Source organism: Eulemur rufifrons, chromosome 27, assembly GCF_041146395.1.
Source record: "Eulemur rufifrons isolate Redbay chromosome 27, OSU_ERuf_1, whole genome shotgun sequence".
In the NCBI taxonomy this organism is placed as follows: domain Eukaryota; kingdom Metazoa; phylum Chordata; class Mammalia; order Primates; family Lemuridae; genus Eulemur; species Eulemur rufifrons.
Window position 1 is genome coordinate 17,375,006 of NC_091009.1, and position 24,929 is coordinate 17,399,934.

Sequence of the window (24,929 nt, forward strand, 5' to 3'; positions counted from 1 at the left end):
TGCTCTTTTGTTTTCTACTCCTTGTCCCATCGTGAAGGGCCACTAACATTTCCCCCATCCTTCACTGCAAGTCGGGGAAAAGCCTGTGTTCAGGAGGGAGCTGCCAAGGCCTCAAGAAAGGTCCCTCCGAGTGTCAAGGATCACTGTTTCCCAGGGGACGTTCCTACGGCCTCGGCCTCGCCCCTCCAGCCCCGCTCACCTCGGAAGCTCAGCTCACTGTCACTAACCCCACAGTCCTCCGCAGAGCTCTCCTTCTCCTGCTTGCTGCCTGCCCGGCTCCGCTTCACGCTCTTGTAGAACTGTCCCCAGCGATGCCGCCCTGCGTCCTTCTTCAGGCGCTTCTCCTTGGCCCTTCTGTTCTGAAACCAAACCTGCCATGCAAGCACAGGGACACGCTCAGAGGGTGTCCACCACGAGCCCAAAGTCCCCAGGACGCCCGAGGCAGGGCCTGGAAACAGACTGGAGCCTCCGTAGGGTTCAGGGCCGGGAGTGGGAGGGGCCCACTGCTCCCCCTGCCCCGGCCTGAGAACTCTGTCTCCAGTTCTGGCAAAACCCCGAGGTCACGGCCCCAAGCCCAAATCCCCTAGGGGAGCAGTGTCACCACTCATGAGGTGACGTCACTCATGCTCTCTGAGCCTCCTGCAGGTAGCGGGCACAGACACAGGGGCCGGCTCAGGACCCCTTCCATCCTGGCCCAGGACCCCTTCCATCCTGGCCCAGGCCGGGGGTCCCCCAAAGCACAGGGGGCCGGGCCGTCTCACCTGCACCACCCGCATGTCCAGGCCTGTCTCCGAGGACAGCTGCTCCCGCACGTGCCGGGCGGGCTTGGGGGAGTTCTTGTAGGCGTTCTTCAGCGTCTCCAGCTGCTTCGCCGTGATGGTGGTCCGGGGCCGCTTGGCTCCGGCCTCCGAGTCATCTGCAGTGAAAACCACTTCTTACCGGGCCTCCTCCCTGTGCCTCCTTCCCGGGTCCCCCACGCTGGCGTAGCCGCTCTAGGCAGGGCGGTGGCAGGCAGGGGGCGCATCAGAGCGGACAGGCCTTCCCAAGTCACCAAGAGGCAAGGACCGCGGTCCCCGTTCTTCCCTCAGCTCCTGGCCTCCCCCGGCCCCCGCCAGCCCAGGGCGGGGAGGCCCTTCCTCAGACCGGAAATGCACTGTTCCCTCCCTGCCGTCACCTGCTCTGCACAGACCCCTCGCGAGCTACCGCCAGGGCTGTGAGGCTGCACAGCCAGGCCGAGGCCTGTGTTCCCAGCTGCCTAGAAGCCCCCGTCCCTCTCCCACCCCCCTGGCCACGGCCACGGCCACGGCCTCCCTGGGCGCACGGCCAGAGCCGAGCCCGCACCCGCACTCGCCGTCTGAGCAGCGCTTATAAACTACCGCTCAGACCCTACTAGTGGGTTGTGAAGTCAATTCAGTGGGTTAAATGAAAAGAGGAAATAGGAATAGAATGGAACAGAACAGAACAGATGCGGGCTAGCGTAGTTTCATGAAAGTTTAGTTTTCACTGCACGAATGTGTGTACTGAGTTGCAATGTACAATGACTTTCTTACTATGGGTCCCAGTCAACATTTTCTGGAAAACACCAGTCTGAGTTTCAGGGCAATACACTGATCAACCCCAAGTCTTCGATGGGTGAGGAGTGAACCAGCCTCTAGTTCCTGTTAGTGAAAGGCTGGTCCGTCCCACTCAGAGGCAGGCACAGACAGGCACCTGGGTGCGTTCAGCAGCGCACAGTCAAGTGCAAAACGTCGTTTCCTCTCCCGCACTGAGATTTACTAGCCCCTCCTGCACGGTCCCCTGGAGCAAACCAAGAACAGGTCAGCAGCCGGGCCCCTGGCGCCCTCAGCCTCTGTGCGGCCTCATGTGTGTCTTTTAAAGTGTCTCTGCTACATTCCTGCCTTTTCTCCTTCCTTTCCATTCAAGAAAACCCTCTCTTAGGGACAAAATAATAGGCAACACTTATGAGCACCTGCTGTGTGCTGGTGTGGACTGAGAACTTCACCTGCATTCAATCCTCACAAATCTACCAGGTTCTCCTTGGAGGCAGAAGGCCTGGGGTCAACATTCTCGTTGTTGTTATTGTTGAGCGAGTGACTCGGGCAAGTAACCTCTCCCCTCAGAAGCCTGGGGGGCACTAGAGGAATGAGATAGTTGTCTCTGTGGGGCGAGGTGGCTCACACCTGTAATCCTAGCACTCTGGGAGGCTGAGGCGGGTGGATCGTCAGGAGTTCGAGACCAGCCTGAGCAAGAGCGAGACCCCCCCCCCCCCGTCTCTACTAAAAATAGAAAGAAATTATATGGACAACTAAAAATATATACAGAAAAAATTATCCGGGCATGGTGGCACATGCCTGTACTGTAGTCCCAGCTACTCAGGAGGCTGAGGCAGGAGGGTCCCTTGAGCCCAGGAGTTTGAGGTTGCTGTGAGCTAGGCTGATGCCATGGCACTCTAGCCCGGGCAACAGTGAGACTCTCTCAAAAAAAAAAAGAATATAAGATGGTTGTCTCACACACACATGGGGGGTGGACAGGCCAGTGTCCTCTCCTCTCCGTGAGCTGTTTTCTCCTCTAGCAGAGCCACTGTCATCCCAGAACCCCTGTCACCCAACTCCCTCCCTTGGAGTCCCAGACCCAGGAGGAAGGATTCCAGAGCTCCTGCGGCAGAGACTATTCTGCTTAGAGAGCAATTCCAAAAGACTGCAGAAAACCTCTAAAATTCTCTAAAGTCTATTATGAGGAGCCAATTCTTTCTGCCTGTATTTGTAGAGTTTACAGCATGAGAATGTTTGATGCAAATTGGAATTATGCAAATATGAAATAGTAATAGCAAATTGTAAAATCTGTTTACAGTCTTATATATCAAATTAGAAATAATGAAACCAACAAAAATGTTTTCATTCCTCGAGAATCACTTAATTTCAAAATAGCTTGGCCTAATACTCTGGTCTCTCTTCAGGTCATATTAATCTTTTGCCTTTTGCAAAATAGCTTGGCCTGGTGACTTAGAAATTCTTCTCACCACAGCCAGAGGGCAGTGCCACCGGAACGTACCCCTGTCGCCCCGGTTTGTCCCCCCCGGGTCCCACACTGCTGCTCACACGCACGGGACTTTCTTCTTGCGATTATGAGGACTAATATGCTGTTATTTTAACATTCACTGTTATTATAATTTAAAATCTTTTTTATATCCTATAACAATGTCATCCAAGTATTCATTAAGTACCGGTGGCAGTGCTCATGCTGAAAAATGTACCCAAAAATCAATAACTTTGGTGCGGAAGTTAAATGTGATAAAACGCTAGGAGGAAGGCTAAGCAAGACCATGATACCTGGGCTGTTAATTTAGGAGAGAGCATCCTGCAAGGTGCTAGGATAATGCTGAGAAAATAAAAAGCAGCATTAAGGCTAAGATATGCCTCACTGGTTATGGATTTATGTGCTCCCAGAATACACCCCCCCACACACTCTTAACATTAATTCCTATGGTAAAATTAGTCTTAAAATATGTTAGTTTTGAATTATGCAGGGTCTCCTAGAACTTGTCCCTGGAATAAAATGCAACCTCATCATATTGAAAATGCAAATATCTGGGGAGATGGAACAAATGAACAAAATCATTCACACTAAGGTGCAAATAGCTGCTATTAGCCCGAAGGAGGGTTTAGAGTAGCAAGGAGGATTAAAACAATGTGAAAAGATGGCCAAACACAGCAAACTCCCCTGCTGCTCTAAGGATCACTGGGTTGCACAGGGGGAGCACCCCTGCCATGCTGACAGCTGGAGGCAGCAGCTGGGGGTTGGGGGGGACACCTGGGGAACATGCCAGAAACACTGTGTGACGTGTGATGTCAGCAGCCTCACCTCCCTGTCTGCATTTCTCTTCTACACTGGTCTTGCTCTGACTCCACATCCTACTTCTCAAGCCTTAATCCTATTTAAACCTCAGGTAACCGCCCTCTGGGGCAGGTATTAGTACCCCCCATATAGCTAAGAAGTCAAGGCTCAGCCACTTACACAGCTTGCCAGTAACCCCCAAGTTCGTGGGGGTGCCCGCCCAGCTGATGCCCAACCCAGTGTCCCTCCATTGTCCCACAGAGGTCTGCTGTGGTGCAAATATTCCTCGATAAAATGAGGAGCTGCACAACGTCATTCCTGCCTCCCCAGCCAGAGTGTGACCAGTCTCTGTTTGTCTCCCTCTTCTCTTGAACCCTCCACACACCAGGGGGTGGGGGTGCTGCGCTGACACTGCCCAGAGTGTAAGTGAAGAGAAGCAGCGGTGGCCAGGAGGGTGTGTGGCTCAAGTCCCCAGTGAAGGGCACCAGAGTTCCAAAGGTGTCTTGGCATCTGAGTCCATCTGCCTTGAGGGTTTATCCCTGACAAGACACCCTAATCTTCTGTGACATCACAATGAACTCCAAAGCAATCCCATGGGGTGAGTTTTAAGGAATCAGAACAGACGTGAACATTAAGGCAAAGAGCCTTGGAACAGGTTTGCAGAGGCCCCGGGTCTCTGGAGGAAGGAGGTCAAAGGCCTCTGCCACCCTGAGAGGCCAGAGCTGTGGGGGTGGGGGAGGGGGGAAGAGAGAAAGAGAGAAAGCCCCTCCACGGGCTCCCCTGCCCCTGCATGGCTCGGGCCAAAGCCCAGCTGGGCTCCCCCTGGCCCACCCAGAGCCCCCCCCACACACCCCTCCTAGTGGACTGTGCCCATCCAGCAAAAGCTGACTTCTCCACAGACCCATCAGCTCTGTGTAACACATGTGCGTGAGCCCAGAAGGGATCTGGAAGGAGATACATAAAACTGTTGTTGCTTAATTTTTTTTCTCATCAAGCCCAGAGCTGTCAACAAGAGCCGCTTTCCACAGTAACACCCTGAGTTGAGAAAAATTCCAGTCAAAGGCACAGGACCTTGATGTTTTGGGAGCTCCTGCATCTGAGAATACTAGATTCAGAGCCAGCATGTGACACCCCCACCCTGTGGGCCCAGCAGGGAGCCTGGGGAAGTGAGCCCCGCCCGGGCTGCCCACGACCACAGCGTGGAGGGCGGGAGCAACGGCCGGAAGTGCTCAGGGTGAGGCGGGATTTCCGGGCGCGGCTGCTGAAGGCCGCGGCCTGGTCTCAGCCTCCGCTTCGCAGTGAGCCCTGCCGCAGCCAGGACAGTGCCCTGAGGTGGCTGGGGTGACAGACGGTGGCATGGGGTCGGGTGGGGTGGGTGGGGGAGTCCCCCGGAAGCTGGCCAAGCGTTCCTCCTCTTCCTTCGGCAGAGTGACTGAGCACTCGCTTCAGGAACACCAGGGCCCCCCGGGCTGGAGAAGCCCACAGTCCGAGAGGGGAAACAGAACACAGTGAACCGGAACGCGAGCGGGCCCAGGGAAGGGTGACCGAGGCCATTCTGGGCTCCCACTGGCTGCAGCCGTTGAGGCGTGGGGTGCTGAGGTAAGCGCGCACCCCAAGTGTCCACAGTGGACCAAGCTCCCGCGGCTGCTTGGCACCCCCAGCCCAGGCAAGGGGCCACCAAGATGATGGCAGCACGGTCCCTGGCTGCTCGCGAGCGGGCCCCATGGTGCGGCAGGCAGCGAGCTCTGGGCAAGCGCCGCCATATTCCCGCCTCCGCAAGGCAGCAGGTGCTCGCGGATGGCGGTGTTCAGAATTCACCCTCAGGGTGGTGGCCGGAATGCTTCTCACAGCAGGCAGTGGGAGCAGGGGTCTGGGGGCCGGGGAGGGGGCACGCGGGGCCAGGGTGCCCCAGGCAGAGGGCACTGCCTCAGCAAGGCCTGGAGGAGGGGGCGCACTGTTACCGTTCTGCTTGGCCGTCTCGTAGTCTTCCTTGCACACCAGCCGCCCGTCCTCCATGAGGTAGAACTCGTCCCCCGTGGCCAGCTGCCGGCTGCAGATGATGCAGGCGAAGCAGTGCAGGTGGTAGACGAAGTCCTGGGCCTTGCGCACCACCTGGGTGGGGGGGATGCCCTGCTGGCAGGCCGTGCATTTTGTGCCGAAGCGCCTGTCGGGCAGCAGAAAGGGATTAGGGCACGGGGGGAGGGGAGGTCTGGGCCCCCCTATGCTTCCCGGAGCAGCCCCTGTCTCACCCCACGATTCCGGCATCCCCAAGCATCACCCTGGGCCACCCAGAGCTCACCCTCTGGTCCTCTCTGCCTCCATTTAGCTTCATCGCTTTGTGCCTGGGACTCCAAGCTCACAGGAAGGGGCTGATCAGAGCTAGAGTCTCCGGTGCCTTGTCCAGAGCTGACACCCCTAGGCTTGAGTCGCCTGGTCCACACCCACCAACTCACAGGGCACTGGAGGCGTTTCTAAGTCCCTTGAGAGCAGGCGGTCTCGCCCTCTGCCCCTGGCTTCCGCACCTTTACAGTGACTCCTAGAGGACCGTCCTCCGAGGGAACTGTGTGTGCCCACAGGCTGCTTGTATCAAGCACCCAGCAACACCCCTTCACGTGCTCCCACAGGAGGAGGCCCTGCGTGGCTGGGGACAGCACGTGCCAGTGTCCATGCTGGTGCTCCAGAGAAAAGGCACTTTGTCAGCAGAGTGGGGCTCCTGACAGCTGCTCTCTTCTGTCCTCCCCCACATCTCCCCTCCCCTCCATTCAGCACACACGAAAGCCCTCAGTGGCAGCCTCCATCCCCTTCCCAGGCACAGCCCTGGGCAGCGGTGTCCAGGGAGGGCCCGGGAAGCTGCACTTTCCAGCCCCTGCAACAGTCCAGGGCAAGGAGTCTGCAGATCTCAGTTTGAAAAATGCTGCCCCAGACCCTTCCCTGGGCTACACCTTCCTGGCGCAGCCCCAAGGCAAGAGGAAGCCATCAGCGGCCACCTGTGCCAAGGCTGGGAGGGAAGGAGAAACAGACACACTGAAAGCACAGTCTAGCAGGGTCATCGAAGCCCCTTGCCCCATTCTGGCCATAGAGATAGACAGAGGCATGCCAGCGGCCGTGGAAGGCGGGAGGGAAACTGAGGCATGGCGCGGTCGTGGGCGGTGCAGGAGGGTGCGCTGCTGCAGGTACGCCTTCCCCACTTCGGGAGGGAGCGGGAGGCGTTGGGGAAGCAGGGGCAGAGTTTAAAACAGCAATCAACCTAATTATTCATGACATTTCACACAGCAGAACTTTATCTTCTTCAGGATGAAAGACTTCGCCTAATGGATCTGGGGAAGGTTTGATTTTAATGGTCCTTTTAACTAATGCTTATAGGCAGCCTGATTTCCCCTGAAAGGACAGTACATATTTCATCCACATTAATACCAAATAAATTAATTATGGTCATGGCTATCATGATGAATCCCAGATTAATGCAGAATGATGGGTCTCTTATGCAGTAATGATACCTGCCGAGGGGGCTGCAGGGGCCCGGAACGGGCACGGCCAGCTGCGGCTTCAGAAGGCCCCGCCAGGGACATGGTGTCCCAGAGAGAAGGGGGGGCTCTAAGTCTAGACAGGTAACCCCGAAAGAGCCAGGAGCGCGGTCCAGGGGTCTCCCGAGATCGGTATGAGAACGGTGTTGGGGTATGGGGGGCTGGGACGTGGCAGCTTGAGAGGACCTCAGACTTCTGAATTCCTGGAATGCCGCTTAGTTTTCGGGGAGGGAGTGCAGGAGTTCTCAGGCTGAGGGGCAGGGCAGGCCTTGTAAACCACCCCCAAGTTGTTCAAAATTGTGCCTCGGGAGGGGGCCTGAGCTTTCCTCAGATTTTCAAAGGGACCCAGAACCCAGAAAAGCAGAGTTAATATTTGTTGAATAAATAAGTCAATGCGTAAAGAACCACGCTCTCAGAGGACATGCACAGAGACGGCTACATCTGAGGATGGAGAACAAAGTACACGGTCAGCTCTGGGGGGTTCCGCACCTCCCAGAACACCGGCTCCTGGCCGGGCTTCCCGCACTGCGCCCCATGTGCAGAGGAAGGTTTCCTGCTGTGTGTTGGGGGGCGCAGTTAGGGGGGACAGAGAAAGGAAGCCTGTATGTGTGTTACTAGAGAGTGTTTTCAAAAGGCGGCCTGTACTTCTAACATCAATCCCGGCCAAGCCGCAAAGGGGTGCGAGCATGCGCCAAGGTCCTTATCACGCTCCGCGCCCTCCCGGTGAGCCACCCGGATCTGGACAGTGTGTTCTAAGCCTTTGCTGAATATGCTGGGGCAGAAGTGGCTCCAGAGAAGAACTAGAGTTGCCCCAAATGCAAATCCTGCCTTGGTGGCCCAACCATGGGGCAGCTATCGGGGGACAGGAGGGCGGCGGGGAGACCAGAGCCCAGCGGAGCCCCTTCCGCGGCCTCTCCCACCCTCGCTCGCCGCTGGAGAGCAGATGGGGCTTTCACTAACCAGAAGCCCGGCTGACACCCGCGCACCAGAGACATGAAAGATAACGGGGGGTATAAATTTAATCTCCATACCGACAGTGATTCATGCACAAGAGTGGCAAGTGCACAAGAAAAATGAAAAATAAATGGACTTTCCCACCAGCGTTTTTTAGCAATTGAAGCAATTTTCCTGATTGTGGGACAGATGCCGATGGGAAGTGGAAGTTGCCCCTCGTTACCTTTTTCCCCTGGAGCACAGCCAGCAGGACCCCCCGCCGAGGGAGCCTCCTGCACCCCCTTGGCCCACGGGGCTCCCCCCACCTGGCCCAGTCCCCGTGGGGTACCGTGACCCCATTTCCAGTCAGAGCCAGTGGACCTGGAATGAGGTGCCGTCCTGGGGGGTGTGTCTGTGATGGAGCCACTGTCCCCTTGTCCAGATTTTAGGCCAGCCAGTCACAGATGACAGGGCCAAGGCCATGGCTAAAATTCCCCGGCCCCAAACAAGGGAAAACTGTGAACTGGGCTGCTACACTGAGTACCAATAGTCTAACCAACCTCACCAAATCTGAAGGCTGCTGGGGCGGGAAGGGGGAAGGAGGAGGAGCCAGACAACTGCCCCCTTAGTCCCCATCACTCAGCACCTGGGGGTGCAGGCCCCACCCACTTGGGCGCTGGCCTCGCTCTCCAGAAAGACCATCCCGCCACCAGGCCTCCAGGGACGCCCAGTCTCCCCGGGGAAAGCAGCTGGAACTGCCCCAAACCACAAAGAAAACGCGAGGCAGGACTTGCGAATGGCTCACATCATGCTCTTCCTTTGGCCAGCACCTCTGGAACTTCTCTCACCCTGCCCAGCGGAGCAGGAAGCCGCAAAGACCCGGTGAATGAATGGACGAACCGCTCCTGAAAACGTGCATCTGAGTGGCCAGGGAAGGACTGGCTCTCAACGGCAAAAGCTTTTAAGAAGGGCTGTGAATCCCAGGTGGAAAGGGGCCTGCGGTTCACCAAAATATGAAACTCTCCATCCCACCCGCTGTCATCGTCTCATCCATTCCACAGATGACCCTGGAGAGCCCAGCCTGAAAGGTGAGTATTGCGATGACTTATTTCACAATGAGAGCCGAGGCCCTGAGAGGCATGGGCCGGCCACTGCTCCCATGGGCAGCAGACACTGCCTCGGTGCCCCACCCTGGCCCCTGACGAGAACCGGGCTGGCTCCCTGCCCTCCGAGCTCCTACCTCGGGCTCAGGTCTGAGGCTGGGAAATGCCAGGACATTGCAGCCCACTCTCGGGGGCCACCTGGTCTCACCCTCTGCTCCAGTGCTCGCCTGAGCTCGAGTCTCTGGCCATCTGTCCACCCCTGCTGCCTTTGTCAGGCCTGGCTGGGCCACTCACAGGTGCAGGGACAGACTTGAGGGAGTCTGGGCCTTGTAGGAAGAGGGTCACAGGTGGTCCCTGCAGGCACCAAGCCTTCCAGAGCCAGGGACACATAAACCCTACACCACGGCTGTCTGGCACACTCCTGATGGTAAGTTCTGTCCCAGGATCAGAGCCACATAACGTACCACATTTGGTCACTGTGACATTACTAATAAAGGCAGCTCCCACTCAACAAGCACCTACCGTGTGTCCCGCACAGAGCGGGCCCCATGCTGCACATACAATCTCACTCAGTCCCCCCACCAGGCCCTCAGCCCACAGCCCCCCCCCCTCCCGTGGCCACCACTGCCACCCCAGCACCACCCATGCAGGCTCCCAGCTTCCATCAGCCCTGCCATAAGTCTTGGTGGCTTTGGTACCTGCACAGACTGTCCTCCTGCCCCTCCTTGATCCTTTGGCCTCCCCTGCTGAGGTCATAGCCCCCACCCTCATCAGCTGCTTGCTTCCCTGGTCTGCCCCAGACCTTGCTGTTACCAGTATCTGCAACAGCTCCAGGGACAACTTCCAATCAGCCCCCACTGGGCCACCGCCCTGTCCTTCCAGGGAGCTCCCTCACTACCCTGACTCCAATGACACAGGGACTACCCCTTCACTGTTCTTGTCACCGTCCCCCTCGCCCCTCCTCACTTACTGACCCCTCCCGTCACACACCCTCTGTCCCACCTGCTCCACCCTGTACAGGGTGCCCAGACAGAGCTGAGGAAAGCATAGTGCCTGGCTGGCTGCGTCTCGGATCATGGCCACATCATTCTTCCCTGAACCATTGCTCAGGCCAAAACCTTTGGACACCCCCATCTGATCTATCAGCAAACCCTGTAGACTCCACCCAAAATGGTACCAGGTGTGGGGCCACTTCCCACAGCTGCGCAGCCGCCTCCCTAGCTCAGGCCGCCCCCACCCCCACCCCACCCTGGCCCTGCGGCCTCTTTTTAGCCACAGTGGGCCAAGTCCTACCCTTCCTCGCCAGTGGCTCCCATCTCACTCGGGGTCAAAGCCACACTCCCTTTAACAGCCTAGGAGACCCTCCACCATTTGGACTGTCACCTTCTTGCTCTCATCCCTCCCTCTGCCCCTGCTCCCTCCACCCCAGCCACCCACCTGGCCCCAGGGCCCTAGAGCTTCCTCCTCTGCTGGCCACACCCCCAGCACCTGACACCTGCATGGCCCCCTTCTGCACCCCCTGCAGGGCTCCCCTCAAATGTCACCTCCCCAGGGGCATCCCTTGCCCCTCCGCAGAGCACACATCCCAATAGACGTGCTGTGCAGCTGCTGTGCATTTGCTGTCTTTCCCTCTCTAGAAGGCGAACTCCATGACAGCAGGGCCTTCTCTGTTTTCATTGCTGAGTCCCGCACCCAGAGCGGTGCCTAGCTCGGGATATGTGCTGGGTGAATATTTGTTGAACATGTGAGCGACCCACTCCTGTGGGTGCATTAACACATGTTGCCCATTTCAGACGAGGAAAGCTAAGTCCAGAGAGGGAAAGCGATGTGCCTGAGGCCTCACAGCCACGAGCGGTGGAGCTGGGATTTGAACCCAGTGCCCTTCCTCAGGGAGGCCTCCCCGACTCTTGGCCACTGGAAGGCCATCGAGGGGACCAGCCCAGGGTCCACGTCAGCCTCTCGTGTGTGGGAGCTGCCACAGCACAGCGCACCGCCCCCAGGAAACAAAATACTGCATAACTTGATTTTATGCTTTAATTGCTTGGCGGTGATTTACTACAGGCCGTATATTTTTTTCCCAGCTGACACTTCCCTACATGTATTTCTTTTATCTATCACCACACTTGACAGGAAAGTTGCTGATATTTACTGTTACTGTATGTACCAATATTTCCAACATATATCACCGCCCACTCCAAGGCCACCGCCATGTCATGGGCACATAGAGTCCTGCCCCAGTGCGGCCAGCCTGCTCCAGACAGAGGCTGGGTCACCCTTGGAGAAGGCCTGACACTCAGTGCCACATGCATACAATCATGCAGGTACTTCCCCACCCACCAGAACAGCACCCCCATCTGCTTTTTATTGGGGTTTTTATATAATGTTTTTATTTTTAAAGAGCATCCAGTATTACTACTTTGAGATGAATGCTACTTGGAAAGCTTTAGAACCAGTGACCTAGTCTAACCCCCTCACTTCACAAAGGAGGGAACTGGGGTCCAGAGAGGGGTAGTGACTTGCCCAAGACCACACAGCTCGGTTAGTGGCAGAAAGGGGATTAGAGCCCAGCTCTCCCTTTCCTTTGGCCACAGGTCCTCTCCTTCCCGGCTGGGGGCAGATTTGCTTCCCGAGAGCCAATGGGACATGTAGGACCTGACACCCTTCTGCAAGAGTCCGACCACCCCCCTGTATTTGTGTAGACATGAATCAAGCATGTAACTTGTACCAGGCAACTTCATGTGAGTTATTTCACTGAAACCACACAGCAGCCCCTGTACACAGGTATTATCAGTCCCTTCTCGCAGATGATGACAGGTGCGGAGCAGTCAGCTGACTGGCCCAAGGTCACTGTGCCCCCTCCCCACGCACTTCCCCAGCACCTAATGTGCCCTCCTCGCTGCAGCTTAATCAGCCTCTGCCAAGGTGTCAGCTCGGCGGTCACCAACCCCCCTGTGCAGGAGACTCGCCGGGGGTACTTGCTCAAAAGCAGAAAAGCCACCCTGACTCCTGCTTCTGGGCCCTGAACCCACACTCGTTATTAACAAGTCCCCAGGGGTGACCCCAGTGCAGCCGTGTCATGGACCTCTCTGCAAAATACTATGTGACTTACGCTCTTAGCACCCGCTGGGGCATCTGCAGGTTGCTTATTGATGGCCAGAGTCCCTCGAGATCTAGGGCCTCATTCTCCAAAGGGAGCGAGGTAGACAGTGGAAGGGACATTTGGGGGCAGAGGTCCCACCCAACCCCCAGGCCAACCTGCAGTGCTCACTCCTACGCCAGCCATAGAGCTGGACCCTGGTCTGTGGCCTGTCCCCAGATCTAGGGACAAAGATCCCTGGGGACCAGAGTGACAAACTAGACACTGGCTCTGGTGGGCCCCTAGTGTGACCTTGGCCAGGGAGTCAGGAGGAAATGAGGCCCTTGATGTTTCTGGAGGCAGCGGGAGCACCGGGGCAGAGGCGGCCTGGTGGGAAGGGATTCACTGGCTGGGAACGGGGGAAGGGGAAGGACAGTGAGGAGAAAAGCTGGCAGCAGGGCAGAGGCACGAAGACACAGGCCTGATGGGACAGAGGTGGCAGGAACGGCAGAGAGCGCCTTTGGAGGTGGGATCCCCAAGACTTGCATCTGGGGGCGAGGAGAGCGGAGGCTGAGCCTCAGCGGCCACAGCCGGGGGTGGGGGCGGGGCGGCTGCGGCTGGCTGCCCTGGGTGCTGGGGCCCCACACCTCCCATCCCCGTGTCACCCACATCCCACTTTGCTTGGGGACCCTGTTTCCACAGGCCAGATGCCATCTGATTCCCGGACTGATTTGCAGCTATTTGGTTCCAAACGGATTCCCCCAAGCTATAAAAGTCCCCGAGATGAGGTTTCCACGGATGCCAGGAGGCCTCGCCCCAGGCCCGACTCTGGGAGGGCGGCCAGGGCGGGCGCAGCTGAACTGGAGAGCGCGGGGCGGGCAGACAGATCATCCGAGGACTCATCACCTCCTGATATACGGCCTCAGTCCCCGGGGGAACTGCTGGGCTAAGTAATTGCTTCTGCCTTGATTACAGGCCGTCACAGACGACTGTGGGCCTGATCCCACCAGTGTGTGCGCATCTTACAAACGTCCACAAGCACAGCCACTATCTGGACCATCTGATCGTTACCTTAAAAGGTTTAATTTGCTTAGTGAGGGAATTAGACTATAAACTACTCAGAAATTATGGAAAGTCACACGTCAGGGACCTCCCCCGTGGGTTCCTCAGACACATTTGGCCGGAGCGTCGTGTGCCTGTGTGTGGCCTGGCAGGTGTGTAGTTATCAGAAACCAGAGGCTCGGCAGGAGTCTGGCTCCAGGTCAGACCCACAGCCAAGCCAGGACAGAAGCAGCCTCCTCCTGGGGAAAAGGCCGCCGGAGAGCTCGAGGCGGCCCTGCAGCCACACGGGGCCACGGCTGGGCCCCGCTCTGCAAAGTGAGGACCCGGGGCTGTGGTTACGGCCCCACAGCTCTGGACCACACGGACAGACACCTCCTGTGAGGAAAACGCACGACAGCTCCCCACGCCACCCTCGCACTAAAGCGTGGACCGTCGTTCTAACCACCTGACCTGCCACTGCCACCGCACACAGCTGCACCAGGTCTGGCCCCGAGGCCATTTGCAGCCACTTCACGCCCAGCCACTGACTCCAGGCCTCCCTCCTCTCTCGTGTCCTCCCTACGGGACACACCAGCACGGCCTGAATGAGAACAGCTGCTCACAACGATCACAGCTAAGCACCTCTTCATCTTACTCCGTCGTTCTCACAGTAACTCAGAAAAGCAAGTAGTTTTATTCCCATTTTCGCGACGGAAAGCGAGGCTGGGTGAGGTCTGACGCCCTCGTTCACACCGAGCCTGGACTGGAAGCTAACGCCCCAGAGAGGTGGCGCCTGCCTTCCCCCACGTGAGCTGACGTCCTGGGGGCATCTGCCCACCGCCTAGATGCGGCACGGGGACCCTGGTCACTGGAGGGGTTCGGACCTGTCCTCAGCCAGCTGGGCCAAATGCAGCATGGCCGGCGCTGAAACACACTGTTCTGGACGGCGGGGATAAATCAGAGCCGCTCTCGGGCTCCCAAGGACGCCGCCTACCTGCCCTTGGCTGACTGCCCACCTGCGATTGACCGGCTGGAGGGGAGTGGAGGGAGAGAGGGAGGGAAGGCCTGTCTGGCCCCACAGCGGGCACAGCTCCCTCTACCCTCCCGGGGACCCCACCCAGTGAGGCCTCGGGAGCAGGGGGACACCCTCTGAGAACCTCCTGGGGTGGCAGCACCCTCAGAACACCTGAGACTCTTCCCCCATCCCCCGCTCCAACAGGCAGACATGAGTACAGACTCCTCGTGGTCGGGGGTGCAGCTTGAAGCCCCCCCCAAGCCTGGAATGTCCTTGAGGTCTTGCCCCTTTAGCTTAGAAACCTGCATGTTACCCTCTCTTCAATTCCACAGCCATGTTTGTCTTCACGTCATGATGGTCTGTTTCCCAAAGCTTCGTGTAAATCGACATGACACGTTTGAACTGTGGCGTGTCCCACGGCACACTGCTGGGTGCCCTCCCCACTCCACCGGCCGCCTCCACCTCTGTCTGTGCAGCTCCAGGCAGTTAAAAGTCATCTACCTGGGAAGCTCCCAAAGCTGGTCCCAGAGGGGACACCAGGAGAGGCCAGCTCAGGCGCATCCCGGAGGGGCAACTCTGACAGCCTGGCCCCCTAGGGCGTCTGGTCAAGTGGCCACACATCAGGGCCAGAAGCTCAGAGCTATTAATAAAGCACTTAGCACTAGGCTGGCCACCTACACACCGTCTTCCTCCCGGCTCCGTGGGCGAGCACGAGCTCCTCATGACAGCCAAGGGATGAGGTTCAAAAAGACCTGATTGCTTGTTTGCAGACAAACAGCTAATAAAGAGGCCAGGAATTCACCTGAGCTCCTGTTGGGTGCACCAAACCACTCCACTCACAAAATAACCCCCTTTTGACAAATGCTCCTCTGTGCCAGGTCTCTTAGGCAGGCACTATTAGAATTCCCATTCTTCCTGACAAGGACAATGAAGCTCAGAGATGTTAAGGAACCTGCCCAAGGACACCCAGCTGGCTGCAGACAGAGCCAGCACTTGCACCCAGCCCCGAGGGCAGAGAACCTGCCCTGTCTGCACTGTGCTTCAGAGGAAGGGAGCTGCCTGGCTCCTCCCAGGGCCCAGTTGGTGACAACAAGGGGACCCAGATCCCTGCTCCCAGACCCCTGCTTCCCCCAGGCCCTGGTCCCTTTTTGAGGAGATATGGGACCTGTGACATGCTGGACACATCGTCTTTAAAGGACCTGCTTAGTAAATGCGACACAAGGAGTTGTTGGCCCCTCAACGTGCAATTCAGATCATAATAGGCCTTGGGACATCCTCTGCAGGATGAGTGGGCTCTCCTGATGCTTTAAGCCCTCACTGGACCCAGAACAAATGACAGCCCTACTGCACAGCATCAGTCAACACAGTGCCTCTCCTCTTGGGCCCCTGGATTTTATTTCCTTTGGAGAAAGGAGAGTCCAGGACCCAAGAAGCAAAAATAAACAATAGCAAAAATCAGTCCATGTTACTGAGCAAGACAGAGTTCAACAGCCCCAAAAGAAAAATGCAACAACCACAGAGTACAACCTCCCCAGAATACTTCTTTCTTCATCCGTATACACACCAACATCGCCCTCTGCTGCCCGTCACCAGCATCACCGTGTCCCCGGCTAAAGGCTGGGGGACCTCTGGGGAGGTCCAGACCTCCAGCTCTCCCAGGCCGCCCACCGCCTCCAGGGGACACTCTCCACGTCACCATCTTGATTTGCAAACCTCACATAGAACACAACTTGGAGGACGCCCCCTGGAGTTGCACAAAGCAGTGGCCCTGCCCCTCGCTATGCGCAAAGAGATTAAAATATTGCTCCAGGAACTTAGCACCCCAGTGCTGATCAGGGAAGCCTGCCCTCTGCCTCTGAACAGGGCTAGGGGTGGGGACCACAGAAGGATGGTGCTTTTTCTTTTCTCTTTTCCTTCAAGGAGCACGGAGAGGGGACTCTGCCTGACTGTGACCAGGCATCTTCCACACCCCACAGCTAGAGCCCTGGGAGTCTGACAGGCGGATTCAAGTATGGGGCACCTGCCGTCCCTCTCACAAGGTTGCACAGATGTGACCTCTGCAGCACGTGGGAGACTACAGAGGGACTGGGGTCGCAGGGCTAGCTTGCCCCTCCTGTCCTCCTCATGTTCTCTCTGCTCGCACCCGCTGCCTGCGCGCCCCACTCCTTCAGCAGTGCCCGCTGAAAGCAGGTGCCCGATGACATTTAATGAGCGGTAATGAGGAGCAGGCCGCCCCTGAGCCCCAAGTGGGACTAAGACCCCTGGCGATGGGAAGTGACCCTGAACCTGAACAACCCCCTCCCTTCCTGTCCTGGTCTAGGACGGCCGGCAGCTGTGCCTTCCTCCACCAAACAGCCACAGTCCCCAAGAGCTGGCTGGGGCCTGTGCATCCAAGTGTCCTCGCTGGGGACTTCAGAACCGCCCTGTCTTCATCTCTGATTGAGCCTCCATCGGCAGGGGCAGAATCACCCCAGCTTTAAACTCCTCTCCACACAGTGTCCCATCACAGCGTTAACCACCTGATTCAGCACCGGCTCTGTGGTCAGCTCCCTGCTGCACAGAGGGACCCATCCCAGAGCAGAGCAGCGGCGAGGAGCAAGGGGAACAACTGTGGCTAAACAACACCTGTGCGTTTCCAAGGCAGCCTGGCCTCCCCGACTCGCAAGACGCCGTGAAAGGTACAGGAGAAACTGTCACCAAAGCTCTTGTAAATTCATTGTGTAATTATTCATTGTATCCAACCTAGGACAAACCAATGGGCAAGGCTCAGGGCCAGGTGCTTCCTTGGGGGACAGAAAAGTGAGTAACCTATATAGGCCCTTTCCTCAGGCCCATAAGGAAGATGAAACAGGTGCATGAGAAATGAGCAGGACAGCAGCTCGTGCTGAGTCACCGGAAGAGAGAAGGCAGAGGCGAGGGCCCCCACCCATGAGACGCAGGACTCTGAGCCGCCATGGAGGATGGGTGGCCTTGGCAGGGTGGCATCCTCCTGCAGGATGGAGTGGCAGGGCCAGGGCGCGGAGGCAGGAAGATGCAAGGCAGGCCTGGAGAAAGCGCACCCTCTTTGGTGGGTGTTGGGAGGAAGCACAGGCAGGAGGCTTGGATGGTGCTGATGCATCTGGCATGTTCTGTGGGTGGAGGGGGCCCTGCTGAAGGAGCCGGGGTGGGCAGCGCCAGGCCTGTGGGCAGGCTGGCTCGTTGGCAGGAAGGCGTGCGGGAGACAGGAACCAGTGGGGAAGCAGACAGGTTTCTGCAGAGCAAGGCCTTGAAAGGATCCAAACAAGGGCCACGACGTGGGGAGGCCCCGAGGCAGGGCTCAGGGGCCCCAGCCTGAGTGAGCAGCTGTTACTGTTATTTCTGGTCTTGGGCTTATGGCTCCTGGGCCTGTGCTGATCCCCGCTCAGCCTGTGCTCTGGGCCCCTTCTGGGTCCAGGAAGACGCCCTTTCCTTGTCATTGCTTCTCCCGAAGTCACCCCTGCACCTGCACTGCTGCCACCTCCCTCTCCACTCCTCCCTTCTCCAAACCCAGAGCCAGCCAGTCAGGGTCCACAAATCAAACAGGGCCCTGAGGCAATGCTGGGGTGTCAGGGGGCTCTCTGGCAACAAAGCCCCAGGTCGGTGGCCCTCCCACGGCTGCCCTGACGTGCCGCCCTCGGCCAGCCAGAAACCCTGTGGGCCCTGAGGTCTGACCCAGGGACATCTCAGCACTTACTCTGTCCCTAGATGGGCAAGCAGGTAGCATGGCCACTTGCCTCATCCCTGGAGCTCACTGTGGCTTTGCAAAGATGCAGGGACAAACTGGAGGATGGTGTCCTGATCACAGAAGCAGGGTGGCTCACCCAGCCCCCAGGGCCAGGTCCTCCCACCTGCTTCCTCCTGCCCTCCTTACACACACATCGGTGTTCACACGTGCACAGTCCACAGTGCACACGTGCGTGTGCACACGCAAACAGTGCAATTCACCCCATCCAGGGGCCCGTGAGAGCCGCCGTGGTGCCTGGCCAGGGCGTCACAGAGGGAGGAAGGTGGCGGCAGACTCTCGTTGCCCACTGAGAAGGGATGTGGTGGAGGAACCGGGACCGCGCACATGCCAGGAGAGAGGAAACTAGATGAGGGTCAGAGGTGGAAAAAGCACAAGGAAGACTGGAAGAAAGGGGAGCAGCACACAGCGCTTAGAGCGAGAACCAAAGGCCTGTCCTTGCATTTGAACTTGCTGGGTGTGCCTGTGCTAGCTGCTGCCCCCGCCCTCCCGCAGCACACGCAGACGTGCTCACGCTCACGCACGCACCACGCACGCACAGTAGGGAGTGGCTCGTACTTGACCGAAGTGTGATGGTGACAAGGTGCAGCCTCTGAACACAGCAGGGAGGCAGCCCCAATAATTACCAAGATCTTTAATGTGCTCTTCGACTCATATTGCACTAGAGCAATTTGAGAGTTCTCTGAAACTCCTATCACTTATTCCCCATAGCTAAACCTGCGGGAGGATGTGGGAGAAATAGCGTTCTATGTCCAGGACGCAGGGTCCCCACTTCTTTTGTCTCCACAATGTGCACCTGCAGGAGGCCGGGTTATTCCCGCGGAATGTCTGCAGGCCCGGGCGCACCTCCCAGCACCCCGCCACCCAGGCTGGTGTGACTGAGCACCGGCTCACTGTCACTGGCCGCTGATCCCACCTCCTGTTCTGGGCTCCGCTGGCTGCCGGCTGGTCCATGTCAGCTGAGCCACCAGCCCAAGGGCCTCGGCTAACAGATTCTGGGAGAGAAGTCCCAGACTAAATGCCACAGAAAAGAAAGTCTAGGAGGTTCCCTCACCCTGACCCAAAGCTCCAGCAGGATTTTTCTGATGGCTCCAACCCCAGAATGAACAATCCAGGACAGTCTCAGAGCCAACACCCAGGCGTCAGGCACTGTCCTAGGGAATTTTACACAGATTGACTTGTTTGAAGCTGACAACAATCCCTTGAAGTAGGGATTATCATTATCAGCCCATTTTACAGATAAACTGAGGTGCAGAGATGTTAAGCAACTTGCCCAAGAGCAAACAGCCAACGAGTGGGCTCAAACCCAGGCAGGGTCTAGACTCTTAACCCTCACAAGAAACTGCCTTTTCGTCATGTTTCCAGTTAGAGTGATGAATGACACTGACCAAACCTGGCTTGACTCCAACCAGGAGCAACTCTTCCAAGCTGCTGAGGCCCTTGAAGCAGGTTAGGAAAACACAGCCACAAAGACTCAGATGCGGGCCCTGAACCTAAAAGCACCTGCTCTGACAGTCGTGGGGACGTTACAACCAAGTGCCCTGTGGCACCAATGCATCAAGACAGAAAGAGCAACTCCTTTTAGGACCTGCAGAGATCCTTTGTCAGCCACCCTGGAGAAATCTGGCCCAAGCCCTCCACCGCTCCTCACCCTTGCCCCCTTGCCGAGCTCAAGAGAGGCCGAGACACTGGGCCTCAGGCAGTGAGGGGGCCAGTGACCAGAAGGGGACCTCAATGAGGGGCACCCTCTCATCACCAGGATTCACCTGCTCCACCCAGGGTGGACCCTCCAGCCTCCCCCCCGCCCCACCACTGCAGAGATCAGCCTCACTGCATGGGGAGAGGCAGGGACAGGCCAGGGAAGGACAGGGGAGCTGTGGCCACGGCTCTGACTTACTTGAAGAAGTCCTCCTTGCAGTACACGCTCCCGGCCCTGGAGAAGCACCTGTCGGCCAGCTGCATCTGGCAGTCTGCACACTTGAGGCAGGAGCTGTGCCAGTGTCTGTCCAGGACCTTCAGGATGAACTTGTCCAGGATATGCTGATTGCAGCCAGCGCACTGGGGGATCTCTGCAGGGAGAGGAGAGAGAGCCAGTTCGTGAGCCTTCCTTGCAGCCCGGCGCCGAACCAGGCAGGCCCTACGTGGATGCCTTCCCATTCTGCCGCAGTGGGAACAGACATGACCCAAACCCCCAGGGCTGCCGCATACAGTTGTGCAGTTGTACACTGCACAAACATGTCTGGTCAAGGGGGCAGGTAGGGACTGAAAGTCAACTCTTGCCCTGACGGCCAGGCTGTGTGTTCTGGCTTGAGGTGACTTTGGCCCAGAGGGGTCACCTGTTACTAAGAACACCACATGCTTTTAGCATCAGCTAACCCCATTTATGTCAACTACAATTCCACAGCCAAGAAGCCAGAAAGGCCCAAAAATGTTCACCTCTGTTTCCATGACACGTTCACTAGTGATTGGAAGCTGTACTAAAAGCAGCAGCCTCCAAAGTGAGCCCTGCCTAGTCATCTGGCTGAAAAGCAAATGACATGCAAGAGGGTTGGGCAGTGACGGAGGCCTGAGGGTGCTCTTGGAGAGAAAAATCTCAATATTTTAATGAACTGCAACAGATAACCATGGATTGGTTTGATCAATACCCAGTTCTGATGTGCCTTCCCATACTGCAGACAGGAAAGCTAGAAACTGCTTTTCGGACTCCCTGCAGCTCAGGCTCCAATTATGATTTAGAGTCTGCCACTCAGATGTGCTTAGGAGAGACCTGAATTCAGAACTGAGTTCAACGTGGGGACAGCCGAGGGGCAGGCTCCCACTGTGCCGGGGCGGATCATGGCAGGGGCTATGAGGAGTGCTGTGTTTATAATGTCCCGATCAATCACAGCAGAAGCAATGAAATTCTGGGGGCTGAGAGTTATTTCTGGAAGCTCCACCCAGCTGAGCTGAAAGCCACTTAATACCTGGCGATGAATCACTTTTCACTTAAGTAGTAAAAGTGGATTTTGTTGTCTGCAACGGAACACTAACCACTGCCCAACCCTGTTCCTGTCCTGAGTGATTTCCTATCCAAGGTCTGTTTCGCTGCCATCTCATCTTTACTGAAGGATTGCTTGGGGCATTTGATAGTATTTTGAGTCACCGAATGTTTCAAAATCTACAAAAATAAGATGATCAGGCTTCCATGGTCAGATGAACAAATAGTGCTAGCAGCTCTAGCCGTTTTCCCCTGTACTTTTCCAAAAACTAAACTAAAATAAAACGAAAATAAAGGAAGATAACAAATTAACAAATATTAAGAACAAAAATATACAAGTGCAAGCATTTAGCCTCCTATCATATCCTCCTGGTATAGCACGCATGAGGCTGGCAACTCCAGGGTTTCTCACCTCTACTATGAATAGCACTTTTGCTACTTGTTTGTCTACACATCGTCTTTCCCACTAGAATGTGGGATGCTCAAGAGGCAGGAACACTGTTTCTTTCTCGGCTTTGCAAGCTCACTGCCTAGCACGATGCCTGGCACACAAGGGTAACTGCACAGATGTTTACCACTGAATAATGATCCATCAAATCGGCCGGGCACGGTGGCTCACGCCTTTGATCCTAGCACCCGGGGAGGCTGAGGCAGGAGGATTGTTTGAGGCCAGAAGATTGACACCAGTCTGGACAACAAAGTGAGACCCCCATTTCTACAAAAATTTTTTTTTAAAAAATTAGAGAAGGATTGCCTGAGCTCTGGCCTTCGAGGCTTCAGTGAGCTATAATTGTGCCCCTGCACTCCAGCCTGGGTGACAGAGTGAGACCCCATCTCTTAAAAAAACAAAAAAGTGTTTAAGGGAATTAGCCTTGAAGCACTAAGAAAAAGTTTAAACACATCTAAAGCACTAAAAAAAAATATAAATACTTGAGAGAAAGATCCCTCAAGTATTAAGACATTTGCACTTAAAACTTATAGACAGGCTATTGGGACATTCGTGAAATGCCATCACAAGCCCTGTACCCATATGTGCCAACCCCAGCCCCAGCCTGTTCCCTTCATGGCTCCAGTGCCAGCATCTGTAGCACAGTCAGACCTGTTGGATGCCCTGCCTTTTGACCCCTTTCTCAGACCAAAATACACCACGAAAACGACCAGGATCACACTGAGCTAGACACACAGAGGCCCAGACACTTGCTAATTGTCCTAGTACATACGTGATTCATTTTTTCTACCTCAAAAGTTTTCCTCCTTGAGAAATAAATTGTTCAACCACTAAGTACTTACCCAGGACTTCCGATATGCCAGCAAAGCACTCAGCACATGGCAGCTACAGGAATTGCCAACTCATGGCGGGGTTAGGTGAGACACAGGGAGAGAGTGTGGATTCTGGGGCCAGACTGCGCGAGTCTGTCCTGGCTCTGCTTTTTACACAGTTACTTAGCTGCTCTCTGCCTCAGTTTCCTCACCTGTAAAAGTGGGGTGATGATGACAATAGGGCCTGGTAGGATTTTTGTGAAGAGCAAATGAATCAATACACGTAAAATTCTGAGAAGAAGGCCCAGTATACAATATACAGTAATCAGTAAGGACTCACTATCATTAGGAGATAAGATAACTGTAGTAACCGTGGAAAGTAAAGTTAGGCACCATGTCTTTAATTGAACTCTCATGAGAGTCCCTGCAGAGATGGCCTGGCTCTCCAGCGGAGGCTCAGGGTCTGCTCACCTCATGCAGGTGCACATTCAGCCACCCCCGGCCTCCGGCCAGGGGCCCTCAGGGACTGGCTGGCATCCCTGGAGAAGGTTTTGGTGGAGAGGTGACGTGTGAGCTGGCCAGTCTATGAGACGTAGACAGCCAGGAGCTCCCGTGGTGACATGCCCAGCCTCAGAGAGGGGAGAATGGGGGACAACTCAGGTCAAGAGGGTCATAAAGGACGAGGCGGTGCAGGTTTCTCTGCACGTGCTGCATTTAGAGCCATTGTAGGCCTCTGAGCGGCAGAAAGGAGGCATCGAGGAAGATTGCTCCAGCCCCATCTTGCAGGGGACGGAAAGGAAGACCTGACCAGGAAGGCCTCCCAGCTCAGGAAGGTGGTTTAAGGGCAAAGAGGGTGCAGAGCCGGCAGGAACATATGAGTGTGTCCCCTGTGTGCGGCGCAGGGTGCCCGCTGAGCCCCGATGGCTGCTGGGCATGGCCACCGGTGGCTTCTGCTGGGCACAGCCATTCAGGACTTTGTTCCGGGTGACAGCTGCAGCTCCAGTGTCCAGGCAGGGGCTTCTTTGTGCGAGTAAAGGGCTGGATTTCCAGGAGCCAGACCTCGGCCACAGGGGAGGCCAATTAACCCTTTGAGAACCTGGATGGAGAAGGTCGCTACAGGCCGGGGCTATCCCGCTCCCCACACCTCCTTGGGCTCCTGGGCACCAAGGGCACCGATTCCCACCTAATTGTTGTCTGGCCTGCCCTCCGAGGAAAGATGCAGCTATATTTCTCCTCCCAGCCACAAATGCACGGGATGAGGGCGAGGATGTATGCCCATAAAATTTATTTCGAGCAAGGTATCTACCGGGAGCCTTAATATGATGAGTATTCAAGAGAGAATACATTAGGGCTAATGTATGCAGGCAACGGCGGGCAGGGGAGTTTCAGGGGCTTGTACGAAGAGACAACATCACGTTAAGGAACAACACTAAAAGCAGACAGACAAGCCATTTCAGCTGCTGCCTTGCAGGGGATGCTGCCCGCTGGGTCCGTCTGGGCTGCCCAAACTAGGGGTCCTCACAGGGAGACCTGAGCACCAAACTGGGGTCCCCGGGTTTGGCAAAAATGTAAGGGACATGCTACAAGTGCCTTTTAAGTTAAAAGTTAAAAGTCTTTTCTACTGCATTCCACTGTAGATTTTGAGGTGTGGGGCAGCTTTAAACAAAGATAATTGAAATGGCTTCCAAAAGCCACAATATGCCAACAATAACAGTGAAACTAGGCATCACGAGCCTGCTTTGGACTATGTCAGGGCTTGCATGTGTATCACCACCTCAGTAATCCCACTCAAGGAGGAAGGTTTTGTCAGCCCCACTTTACAGATGAGGAAACAGCCTTGAAGAGGTCCAGCAATGTGCCCAAGGTCCCACGGGGGGAACCAGGATTTAGACCAACAGCCTGTGCTGTGCTTTCCTACGATGGAGTCACCGCACCTAAGCGCCCACGGGGCCTGACCCACTGCCTTACCTGGCTTGACTCTGCCGTTTTACAGAGGGGAAATGGACAGAAAGTCTCCCAGCTGCTCTGCACACAGTGACAAGAGAGCAGCTGACTACTGGCCTCTTGAGCTCCCCAACAACTGAGCAAATGGAAATGTCTGAGGCACAAATTTAGATCCTCTGGGCAGGGCACGCATGTGTCTTAGGACACAGACACCGAATGCCCAGGGGAGGGCTGGAAGCAGGAAGGCTCCCTGGGTCCCCTCAACTAGCTGCAAGGTGCCACCTTGTAGAGCGCATCTGTCAAGTTCAGACCCATCCCTACCTGGGAGGGAACGGAGACCTGTGAACTCAGACCCCACACCCCAGTCTACACTGCTCCCACGTAATTAGTTAGATTAGTAAGACATGTAAACTATCTAGAAATTGTTCAAAGAGCAACAACATAAGCCTTTTTTAAAAATCT

The 24,929-nt window shown here is 56.2% G+C and overlaps 1 protein-coding gene across 1 annotated transcript in view; it reads right to left on the reverse strand.

Moving 5' to 3' along the window:
* Positions 1–24,929, reverse strand: part of LHX4 (LIM homeobox 4) — a 40,175-nt gene that overhangs the window by 2,337 nt on the left and 12,909 nt on the right. The window contains exons 2-5 of the mRNA XM_069459384.1: positions 20,184–20,355; positions 5,796–5,998; positions 762–916; positions 200–371 (exon numbers count right to left, since the gene is read on the reverse strand). Coding sequence (XP_069315485.1) covers positions 200–371; positions 762–916; positions 5,796–5,998; positions 20,184–20,355 — 702 coding nt within the window. The remainder of the gene's footprint in view (positions 1–199; positions 372–761; positions 917–5,795; positions 5,999–20,183; positions 20,356–24,929) is intronic.